At 52.2% G+C, this 12198-nt stretch overlaps 1 protein-coding gene across 1 annotated transcript in view; it reads left to right on the top strand.

The window, feature by feature from the left end:
• Positions 1-2841: 2841 nt before the first annotated feature.
• Positions 2842-12198, top strand: part of Znf777 (zinc finger protein 777) — a 34971-nt gene continuing 25614 nt past the window's right edge. Inside the window, exons 1-3 of the mRNA XM_090333488.1 lie at positions 2842-2991; positions 6783-7640; positions 9327-9453. Coding sequence (XP_090189614.1) covers positions 2875-2991; positions 6783-7640; positions 9327-9453 — 1102 coding nt within the window. The 5' untranslated portion in view covers positions 2842-2874. The remainder of the gene's footprint in view (positions 2992-6782; positions 7641-9326; positions 9454-12198) is intronic.

The raw sequence follows: 12198 nt of genomic DNA, 5'->3' as shown, positions 1-12198 counted from the left end.
ACTGGCAATAAATAAATAAATAAATAAATAAATAAATAAATAAATAAATAAAATAAAACATATATTTAAAAAAAAAAAAGAATGCTGGCCTGGCATTTACCAAGCCCTGGGTTTGATTCCTTGGTATAACATACCCAGAAAAGGCCAGAAGTGGTTCTGTGACTCAAGTGGTAGAGTACTAGCCTTGAGAAAGCCTATGGACAGTGCCCAGACCCGGAGTTCAAGTGCCAGGACTGGCAACAAAAACTATATATATATCTATATCTATCTAGATATAGATAAGAAAGATATATAGATATTCAGCCTATAAAACTGGCAAGATGTCCTAATTATCACTGGACATTGGAACATACAGAAAATAACCAGTGAGACAGCAGACATCAGTTCAAATATGTTAAGAATAACTTCTAGTGTTCAATAGAATAGTAAAGTAACTATCCAGCAGTTAACTGGATATTTTGTATAGGGATGGAGCCTAATTGGCAGAGTACTTGCCATGGTTAAGGCCCTGCATCCTATCATCAGAGATTGTAAGGTCCCAGGCTCCCTGATTGAATCATTGTATGCTGCATGTATGTAACGAGATATTTAAACACTACACTGTACCCCCCATAAGAACACATAATTAATGTGAATATATAATTAAAAGTAAGGATATTTAAAAATAAATGCCATCATATCAGTAATTACATCAAAGCGTTGGTGGCCGGGCTAATATGTAGGGTATGTGTGTATGTATACAGAAAGAAAGATCTTTAAAGTCCAGATAGTTGAACTCAAGGGCCTCAGGCTTGGTAGGCAGCTGGTCTACCATGTGAGCCACACCCCATCCCTTTGCTGTATTTGTCTGTTAGAGTCTCCACTTTTTGCCTGGGGCAGGCATTCCCATCCTTTTACTCTGAGTTCCGTGTAGCTGAGATTACAGATATATAGGTATATAGAAATTACAGACACCTACATAACAACAAGAAAAAGACCTTACAACAAAAACACTGGCAGAGGAAATTCACAGGGGGAAGAAATCCAATGTTAGTCCTGCAAATGCGAAAAGATGCTTACGTTCCCTCATCAAGGAAACGCGGACACGAACTGTCCATGTTCTGGTCCCTTCTCGGGGTTGGTGAGAACCAGAAGCGGAGCGTGGTCGGGGGACAGTAAACGTGGATCACCCTCTCTAAGGCAGAAAGCCGGGGAAGGCGGAGGGCGCCCTGGTCCCCCCCAATACCCCTCCAAACCCCCGGGTGCAGACGCGGCTGGCACGGCCTGGGCTGTCACCCCCGGGACGTGGGAAAGGGAAGCGTTCTGCACTGCACGGCCTTCCGTGGAATACGACACGGCAAGAAACACGGAAGGCACCGGATGCACTGTTCACGCGCATCCCCAGCCCTGAGGATCCCTGAAGCACAGCGTGCTGCGGCAGGACGGGGCGGACACGGCTCCCCACGCGTCCTCACCCCCGGCCCCGGGTGTGCGGGGCGGACACGGCTCCCCACGCGTCCTCACCCCCGGCCCCGGGTGTGCGCGGCTGCGAAGGCCCTGGGCTTCCCCCTCCGCTCCGCTCCGCCCGTCTGGGCCCCAGGGCGTCCAGGTATTCTGGAGCCTCGGTGATCGGGATCCCTTTTTTGGGTTGTTTTTAATTCCTTATCCTCAGATCCTGCCACCTTCTTGGCAGCCAGTAAATAAACACGTGTTTCAGCGAACCTGTCCTGGAGAGGGGGAGGCCCCTTGGAGGGAGGGAGGGAGGGAGGGAGGGAGGCGCTCCCCTTCCCTGTGGGCCATCGCTGATGGATCCGGGGGCCTCGAACTCGCGACTGAACGTAGGCAAGTCCCTCCCTGACGGGCCTCGTGCAGCCTCGGCGCCGGGCGACGCCAGGAATCCACGCCGCAGGCCCCCCGCCCCCTCGGCACCCCGGGAGCCGGGCTGCGGGGCGCTGTCTGGCTGGCTCGCTCGGTCACATGAACTCGGGCTCTCCCGGGCGGCCCGGCTCTCCCCGGCCCCTTTGTGAGCGCGGCAGTGGAGAGCGCCGGCCCCGGCCCCGGGGGCGAGGGCGCCGGGCCTGGCGGAGGAGGGCTGTCGGAGCGGAGTCGCCGCCGCACCAGCACGTCGCCGGGGCCGCGCGCCCCCAGCCCCGCTCGGCCGCCCACCCGCGGGGCCGCCCGGGAGGGCCGGGCCGGCGGGGAGCCCAGGTGAGCGGCCGGAGGGGTGCGGGCGGGGGGCGGTGGACCAGGGGCCCGGGAGGCCCCGGCGCCACGACGGGCCGGCGCGGCCTCAGGGCGTGTCCGTCGCTGCCTGGCGGCGCTGGCGCTCACTGTTCGCTCCTACCGGCTGTAGATGGAGCTGTCTGGGTTCCGGCAGCCTCCGACGAGCCTCGGAGTGTTTCTCTTTAAACGGCCTGAGAGGGACATGCCTCCCAGGATGCAGTTTGTATCAACATGGCAGCGGCGGTGCAGCTCCCCTGCTGAAGAGGCGCCGGGACGGCCGCGCAGCTCGCAGCCGGAGCCGGGGTCGCCGCGGCGGCCGCAGAGGGGCGGCGCGTGGGCCGGGGGCCGCTGCTGAGGGCCGGGGCCCAGCTCGCGGCCGGGGGACGCAGCCCGCCGGGCCGCCCGCTCCGCCGCGCGCCCCGCTCCGACGCCGCCGCCGCCGCCGCCGCCGCCGCCCGGACTCGGCGGCCCCGCGCCCGCTCGCCCCGCGCGCCCCGCGCAGGCCGAGGCCCGACGGCCGCGCACCCCCGTGCGGGGAGGGCAGGGCCGGGCCGCGCCGCCCGCCGAGAGGACCCGGCGGCGGGGCCTGCGTGGGGCCGCGCGCGGCTAAGGCGGCGGCGGCGGCGGCGGCGGCAGCGACTCGCGGGGCGCCGGGCCGGACAGCGCAGGGCCATGGCCGAAGCGGCCCCCGCTCCGGTGAGGGCGGCCCGCGCGCACACAGACGCGCGGCCTCGGGGCCCCGGGGACGGCCTGCGTGTCCCCGGCTCGGCGGCCCGGCCTGGGGTCTCGGTAAGGGACGCGGCGCTGCGACGTTGGCGGGGGAGGGGGCGCCCGGAGGGGAGGGCGCGCGCCCCTGGTGGGGGGGCGGGGGCCGCGGCCGGCCGGGGGATCGGCCGCCGTCCGTGCGAGGCTGCGCGGCCGCGGGGCCCGGGACACACGCGGTCCGCGGAGGGGGCGCCGGCGGCGCGCTCGCCGCGCTGCGGGGCCGGCGCTGCGTCCCGTCGGGGTGGCCGCCGGCGCCTGTTCCGCAGAGCTCGGCCCTGCGGAGCCTCTCGCGGCCCCGGGCGCGGCGCTGACGCGGCTCTCCCCTTTCGCAGAGCGGGGATACTGAGGCACGGACACCCGGCGGCGACCTGCCCTGCCCGCCCCAAGGTCACGTAGGCGAGTCATCGGCACCACGGTGCCCGAGGCCCCGGGCAGGCCTGCCCGGCGGGCTGCGGGCCTGGACGGGGCCTGGACGGGGCCCGGACGGGGACGGCGCGGCCCGGCCTTCCTCCGGGAGGGTGGCTCGGGGCCGGCGGAGCCGCGGCCCGTCGGGGGAGGAGGGGAAGGCCAGGCATCACCCAGCCCAGTGTCCCCGGCGGTGGGGGGGGGCCGGGAGCCGGTCTAGGCGGCAGCCGCCGGCCTCTGCATCTGCAGGGCCAGGAGCCAAACTTCGGGGGTCCGGATGGATGGGGTCTGGGGCGCCCCCCCATGCCGACCCTCCTCCCAAGTCTTCAGGCGCCCGCTCCCCCACATCTGCTCCTGGAGGTGCTCTGGCTGGGCTGGTGAGGCGTACTGCCAAGGGAGCCTCCGTTTCCTGGATGGCTCGGAAAGGGGGTGTAGGGCTTCCTTAAAGCCCCCAGTTCTTAAAATAATAGCCATCGTGAAACTCCTGGGAAACACAACGAAGATCGGGCCGTATCTGTCAGTGGGCTCAGGTCTCTAGAGCCTTGTGGTGGTGTAGAATTCGAGGTGACCCATCCTGGGGGCTGCAGGAAAATGGCCCCGCTCTGTAAGGACATCAGATAGCCGTGGATATGCGAGTTGTTATGACTAGGACATGAATTATTATCGGAGACCCACATGGGGGAAGGAAATGTGTGGTTCAGAAGAAGTCAAGCCCTCCCCCTGCCTAGCAGGCTGAAAATCTGAGCTCAGTCATTCGGTTCAGATAGGTTTACTGAAGGTTAGAATCACGGGCCACAGGTTTACTGGGACTGAAGAAATTACAGCAGAAGGGGGTGGGGACTGTCCCCGTGCCTCTACTTCCCTCTCCAGTCCTCCAGAGCCCTCCCTGGAGAGTAACCCTCTCATAATAGATAGCAAAGAAATAGTACTTTCCTTTGGGCTCTGACTAGACTAGGGAGTCAAGATGTCCTGCCTGCTGGGTTTATTTACTGCACCGGAGCCTTTTTCCATTGTATCAGTTAAACCCCAGTATTATTCTGGGAGGTTAACCTGGCCTTCAGGGACTTTTTTTTTTTCCCCTTCTTTTTTCCTCTCTTCCTACTTGTTGTAGGCAAATACCCTAATCCCTCTCCCTATACTACTCCCTTTACCTGTGGACTCCTAAGAGGCAGTCTATTCCTGCCTTCACTACGAGTATTGAAAGCTGTTGTTCAGCCTTCATGTTTGAGGTCTTTGAAATCCTTCACTATAGAGTTTAGCATATATGCCTTTATGGGGTTTTGTTGTGTGTGTTAGTGTCCTGGTCCTTACTCTTGAACTCAGGGCTTGGGCTCTGTCCCTGAGCTTTTTTGTCTAAGGCTAAGCCTCTACCACTTGATCCATAGCCCTATTTCCAGCTTTTTTGCTGGTTAATTGGAAAAAAAGTGTCTCACAACCTTATTCAGCCCAGGCTAGCTTTGAACACAGATCTCAGACTCAGATCTCAGCCTCCAAAGTAGGTGGGATTCTAAGTGTGAGCCACTGGTGCTCTGCTCTCTGTCCTTTTTGGTTTTGTTTTTAAGGAATTACCCGGAATGCTTATTAGGTTTTCCGAGGGGTCCAGTGCTGATGGGTGCAGAGGCAGAGCCTTTCCCACTCACTGGACCAGCCATGAGAAACCTCCTATGGGTCCGTTTGACTTTCAGACCTCTAATTCTGAGCACAGACCTACCAGCTGCCTCTCTGAACGGTTAAAACCGAGGCAACATGGAGGCCCTAGAGCCAAGCCAGGCCGCTGTGGGACCTAACATAGGTTACCTGCCCTCTCTTTTTCTTGCCCCAGTGTCTTCATGAGCTAAGGATAGAGTGCAGTTCTACTAGTACCTATTTTATAGGGTGTAATGAGATAATTTTTAATGCTATCATTTTAAAATGTGCTCATGGCACATAATAAGTCCTGAATAATTGGTAACAATCCCTGACTAATTAGCTCTCATATCACAGAGCTATTAGGTCATACTTTCTCAAAGTTCTTTGACTGAACAAGGTCTTGAATCTTCACCCTTCAATTAAAAGTATCATGCTGTTTTCATAAACCATTTATCCATGAGTAAATGAACAAATGAAAGAAACAGAAGATATGGAACAATTTAGATACATCTCTGGTAGATAACTAAAGGAACTTATTACTTATCTCAATAATTTTTGTTGAAAACTCATTAATTCCTTGTGCATATACTGTGTGGCAGAGTGGACATTAGGGATATGCTTTCAAGTGAAGACCATGGACATTTTCATTATTTCCAAGATGACTGGTATAGCAAGCAGAGTGAAGCAGATTAATTGAAGGAAGAATGTGAAGAGAAGGACAAGAGTTGTTCTGGTAAAGATTCTAATAGCAGAATTGGTCACTCACCGAAGGTGCTGCTTCATCTTCCCGATGTTTCCAGAGTGCTCTCCACTTGGCAGGCTAAAGAAATGGAGCGCAAAGAATCCCAAAGAAAACTTTTTGGTTGGTTATAGGGCTTGAACTCAGAGCCTGAGTATTATTCTAAGCTCATTCAAGGCTAGTGCTCTTATCACCCCCTCCCCCCCCTCCACTTCCTGTTTTCTGGTGGTTAATTGGAGATAAAAGTCTCATGGACTTTCTTGCTAGGGCTGGCTTCAAACTGCCATCCTCAGATCTCAGCCTCCTGAGTACAAGGATTATAGTTGTGAGCCATTGGCTCACGCTGAGAAAAAAAATCTTTATTATGGTCTTTATTCTGGTTCTTGTCTCTACTACTTCTTGGCCCAAGTCTCAAAACTGGATGGCTTATGTACTGCTTTCCATCCTTCCAAGCTTTTCTTCTTTCTCTCTCATTCCCCACATCAGAAGCACAGGGAGAAACCTGGCCAGGCAGAATAGCCCCATCACAGTGGACCATCTGCTCTGAAGCCCTGGGTCCCTGCTGAAGACTGAAATTGTCTGTCTTTATCTGTTTCTACTTGGAGCTGACGCCAGTCCCCACATGCTCAAAAGCTTCTGCAGGCGTTATAGATGAGGACCCTAAAAACAGAGGTCAAATAATCAGGACAGGTCAACACTGGCAGTCAGTCATAGGTGTCAATATAGCTGACAGCCAAGTGATCGAACCCACATCCAGTGCTCTCCCCCAGCCACCGCTCACAAGATGATAGCTGTGAGTTATGTGCTGTGACAAATAGGATGGCTCTATGGAACACAGAAGATGCCATAGCCATCTTTTTATTTGTTCAAAATAATGATTGTCTGAAGCAGTGCTGTGCTCTTAGGGAGAGATTCATGTTGGTGTCTTGCTGCTGTAAACACTAGAGAAGTTTTGAGCACTCATGCTCAACATGGCGATCCATTCGCCAGCTGGAGGCTGTGCCCTTCAATCTTGTCTTTTCCTGTCTTTCTTTGAACACAGGTCCAGCGACTGGACATGGAGGACCAGCGCTCATCACCTCTGTCGTTCTCCACACTTCCACAAGAAGCAGCCCTGTGTCAGGCCCCTGCTGGACTCCCCCGTGAAACTCTGTTCCCATCCCGAATTCTTTCCCCCAAAGAAATTCCTTCTCTGGCTCCCACTGTACCCCGGAAAGGCTCCCTGCACCAGACTTCCAGTGCTCCCAAACAAGAGACTTCTGGCCAGATACTGCATGCCCTCCAGAAGGGACCTTCACTCCTGTATCCTGCCATCTCTGAGCAAGACACGCATCACCAGGGGCCCCTGGTTCCCCAAGAGGACCCCCAGTATCTTCCCTCAGTGGCTGAACAGGAACTCCCCCTACTGACTCACTCCACCCACCATCAGGAAGCCCCACTTCACTCCCCTGAAGTCCCCGAGAAAGATCCACTGACTCTTTCTCCCACAGGTCCTGAGACCGACATGGACCCACTGCTCCAAAGCCCCATTTCCCAAAAGGACACCCCCTTCCAGACCTCTCCTGCAGCCCAGAAAGAACAGCCACTCCCCACGGCAGAGATCACGCGCTTGGCCGTGTGGGCTGCCGTCCAAGCAGTGGAAAGGAAACTGGAAGCCCAGGCCATGAGGCTCTTGACCCTAGAAGGCAGGACAGGGACAAATGAAAAAAAGATAGCCGACTGCGAAAAGACCGCCGTGGAGTTTGCAAACCATCTGGAGAGCAAGTGGGTCGTGCTGGGGACCCTGCTGCAGGAGTACGGGCTGCTGCAGCGGCGCCTGGAGAACATGGAGAACCTGCTGAAAAACCGAAACTTCTGGATTCTGCGGCTGCCCCCTGGCAGCAACGGAGAAGTCCCCAAGGTACACCTATCCCAGCCGGGGCCTTCCAAGGAAATGGTCAGAATCGGAGCATGGTTAAGGCATTGAAAGAAAGGGAAAGTGATGGTTCAGAAAGAGAAAAATGTCATGATCCCTGGTCTCCATCCTTGTTTCACCAACCACAGGATGGACCCAAAGTGTATGATTTCTCTTGTTGATAAAAAAGCCCAGGCCTACACGGAAAGCCAGGGACCAGGCTTTCCACTTAGAAGAGGGGTCAGTACACAGGTTCAGGATGTCTGAGGGGTGGAGGCCAGCAAAGGCCAGCCAGAACACAGTGCAGAGCCTTTACAGTCGACACCCCATACCCTCAGGTCCTGCATCCCTAACTCTAGCAGCTGTAAATCAAGAATATTTGAGAAAATGAAATTGCATCTGCACGAAACACGTACAGACATTTTTCTTGTCATTATTCCCTAAGCCATACAGTGTAGCAACTACTTATGTTTCATTTGCATTGAGTTAGATATTATAAGTAGTCTACAGATGATTTAATGTATAATGGGAGAGTGTGCAGCAGTTTTAAAGAGTTGTCCTTAAAAAGCCAAGCACTCCTAGGTCATGCCTATAATCCTAAGCTATTTAGGAGGCTGAGATCTGAGAACCTGCATTCAAACTGTCCAAGAGAGCCAGGTGTGGTGGCTTACGAGTGTAATCCTAGCTACTCAGGAGGCTGAGATTTGAGGATCATGGTTCAGGGCCAGCCCAGCACTAAAGTCTGAGGGGCTCTTATCTCCAATTAACCACTAGAAAACCAGGAGTGGCACTGTGGCTCAAGGGGTAGGGTGGTATCCTTGAGCTGAAGAGCTCAGGGACAACGCCCAGGCCCAGAGTAAGTCCTACAACCGACAATAACAACAACAACAAAAATCCAGGAGTAAAAAGTCTGAGACTCTTTATCCCAGTTAGCCAGCAAGAAGCTAGAAGTGGAAGTATGGCTCAAGTGGTAGAGAACCATCTTGAGTAAAAAAGCCAACTGAGAGTGCAAGGCTCTGAGTTTAAGTCTTAATACCGAGGGTTGAGAGTTTCACCTAGTGGTAGAGTGCTTGCCTAGCATGCATGAAGACCCACATGCACAGAAAAAGCTGGAAAGTGGTGCTGTGGTAGAGCTCTAGCCTTGAGAAAGCCCAAAGGCAGTGCTCAGGCTCTGAGTTCAAGGCCCGGGACTGGCAAAAAAAGAAAAAAAGAAAAGTCTCGATAGCAGTACAGACATACAAAAAGCTAGACAACCATTCTTAATCTTAGACACCTCTGACCAAGTGTGTGTGTAAACCGATTTTCTTCCCATTCCTCTCTGCTGCTGCCCCATTTCACAGCCTAATGTTAGGGCGTGGAAGGACCTTCTGGTGGGCCAGCACTTTGTGAGCATTGGTTTTGTCCATGAAGCCCTGGGGATCTCACAAGGCAGGCTGAGTTGAAAGTCCAGAGTGGGGCTCGAAAGGTGGCATTGCCAGCAAGTTCCTGATGTTAGTGTTGCTGCTGATCCAGACCATGCTTTAGAGGGAGCAGCAGGGCTTGTCCTGTATGTTTGGAGGTACTGGGGAAGATGAGCTCCCTACCCAAGCCAGGACTGGGCAGAGCTGGGCGTGATATCCCATAAGTCTTGGGACTTGACAACCTGTGACCACCAAGCGGCTCATCCACGTTGATTCTTTTGTGTGCTTTCAGGTCCCTGTCACGTTTGATGATGTCGCCGTCCATTTCTCGGAGCAGGAATGGGGAAACCTGTCCGAGTGGCAGAAGGAGCTCTACAAGAACGTGATGCGGGGCAATTACGAGTCTCTGGTTTCCATGGGTAAGGAAGAGGGGCTGCCTGGCACTGGTGAGAAGCCACTCCACTCATAGATTTAGAGAGAGCCAACAGAGGAAGACAAGACAGTTTGGGATCATAGTTTCCAGTCAGACTCCAACTCTAATTTTAGAGAGAACACAGAAAATTAAAACAAATGCCTTGGTTTACCCATTTACATCTTTAAGGGACAGGCCAGAATACCTTATATGCAGAGACCTGGCTGTGGAGAAGCCCCTGAGCAGCTGCTCATCAGAGTATTACTCATGGATCCCCTTTTTTTTTTTTTTTTTTTTTTTTTTTTTTTTTTTTGCCAGTTCTGAGCTTGGGCTCAGGGCCTGAGCACTGTCCCTGGATTTTCTCAAGGCTAGGGCTCTACCACTTGAGCCTCAGCATCACTTCTGGCTTTTTGCTACGTATGTGGTACCAAGGAATCGAATCCAGGTCTTCGTGCAGGCTAGGCAAGCACTCTACCACTAGGCCAAACTCCCGGCCACTCATGGATCCCTTTTTAAAAATGTATTTGTATGGGGCCGGGTTTGGCCTAGTGGGGCTGGGAGTTTGGCCTAGTGGTAGAGTGCTTGTCTAGCCTGCACGAAGACCCGGGTTTAATTCTTTGGTACCACATACTTAGAAAAAGCCGGAAGTGGTGCTGAGGCTCAAGTGGTAGAGCTCTAGCCTTGAGAAAAACCCAAGGACAGTGCTCAGGCCCTGAGCTCAAGCCCAGGACTGGAAAAAAAAAAAAAGAAAAAAAGAAAAAAAAAAAAGAAAAATGCATTTGTTCAGCCAGTTATTAGGAAGGAGAAAAAATAGAAAGGAAGATATAGCAAGTGCTCACTGTGTACAAGTCCTCACTGCTCTGCTGTGAAGAACCTTAGACAGGGGGGAGCCCTGCTGTTTTCTCATTCTGGTGACTGAACACTGTCACTTATCAAGCCTTACATTTCGCAGGTCACATCCTCACTGTGCAAATGAAGAAGCTGTGATCAAAGAGTTCACAGGCTCACCCTAGATCTTAGCACACAGGTCTGTTGTACCCCAAAGTCTGAAGGTTTTTATTAAGAATATTTAGGGACAAGACTCTGGAAAATGTGCTTCTCTATGTATCCTTTTCTCTGCTACAGAGAACTCTTTTGCCATATGTATAATAATTAGCATACATTAGTTGTACAAGAGGGCTTTCATTATAACATTTTCACACTTGTATAACAATGTATCCTACTCAGACTCAGTTTGTTTAAGCATTAAAAAAATGCTGATAGAAATTTGGATTTATGTTAGAATTGCTAAGTTGCTTGTACATATCTTTCTATAAGATAACTTTATTCCTTTTCTAAATTTTGTTTTAATGCATAATTGTGAAAAATCAGCCATGTAGACTAAAAAGAGACACCCCCCCCCCATTCACCAGAGAATACCACCATGAACCTTTTGAGTTGTGTTCTTTGTCATCTTTTTCTGTACAGGTGAAAACAGGGTGCATGACCTACTGAACACACACAGTGCGGGGCAGGTGGGGGGGAGGTTAATACCATCAGCTTACTCCACCTAATGGGAGGCATGGACAGCTGGTCCCGAGATCTCTGTGGGTCTCCTTAGGGTATTCTGACAGACTTTGGGCTCTTCACCTTGCTGCTGTTGGTAAACAAGAGTCGATTCCAGTTTTCTCACTGTTGCAAATATTGTGATAGACAGCCTTTGTGTATTGTGCTGTTACCTGAGAGATTTGGAGAAGGTGCGTGTGCAATAACACTGCACATTTGTAGTGTTTGTGTGTATGTGCCAGTCTTGGGGCTTGAACTCAAAGCCTGAGCACTGTCCCTAAACCTTTTTGCTCACAGCTATCACTCTACCACTTGAGCTCATAAGTGGTTATGGCTTTTTAATAAGAGGTATGTGTCTCAGGAGCATTCCTGCCTGGGCTGGCTTTGAACCACTAGGATTAGAGATGTGAGCCTAGCTTACATTGGCAATTTTAAGGCTATTGCCAAGGAACCTTTAGAAGGCTGAGCCAGTGTATATTTTTATCTGTACAGTCACCTATGAAAATGCCATCTCTCATACCTGACCATCTGATGTTTTTCTGTTTTAAATATGAACTTTTTTTTTTTTTTTCTCAGTTGTGGGCTTCAAACTCCTCAGGGTCTGGGTGCTATTCCTGAACCTTCCTTTCTTTCTGTCTTTCTTTCCTTCTTTCTTTTTTCCTTTCTTTCCTTCCTTCCCTTCCTTCCCTTCCCTCCCTCCCTCCCCCCTCCCCCTCCCTCCCTCCCTCCACCCTCTCTCTTTCTCCCTTTCTTTCTTTCTTTCTTTCTTTTTCTTTCTTTCTTTCTTTCTTTCTTTTTCTTTCTTTCTCCCTTTCTCCCTTTCTCCCTTTCTTTCTCCCTTTCTCCCTTTCTTTCTTTCTTTCTTTCTTTCTCCCTTTCTTTCTTTCTTTCTTTCTTTCTTTCTTTCTTTCTTTCTTTCTTTCTTTCTTTCTTTTTTTCTTTCTTTCTTTCTTGTCAGTCCTGGGGCGTGAACTCCAGGCCTGAGCACTGTCTTTGGGCCTTCTCCACATTAGAGCTCTACCACAGCACCACCTCCAACTTTTCCTGTGTATGTGGTACTGATGAATTGAACCCAGGGCTTCGTACCTGAGCTTTTTTGTTCAAGGTTAGTGCTCTACTATTTGAAGCCACAGCACCACATCCAGTTTTCTGGTGGTCAATTGGGGATAAGAGTCTGGCTTTGAATCACGACCCTCAGGTCTCCTGA

The sequence above is a fragment of the Megascapheus bottae genome, chromosome 5 (genome assembly GCF_031878675.1).
Source record: "Megascapheus bottae isolate mThoBot1 chromosome 5, mThoBot2.hap1, whole genome shotgun sequence".
Lineage (NCBI taxonomy): Eukaryota > Metazoa > Chordata > Mammalia > Rodentia > Geomyidae > Megascapheus > Megascapheus bottae.
This window is presented reverse-complemented; position numbering and strand designations above follow the sequence as displayed.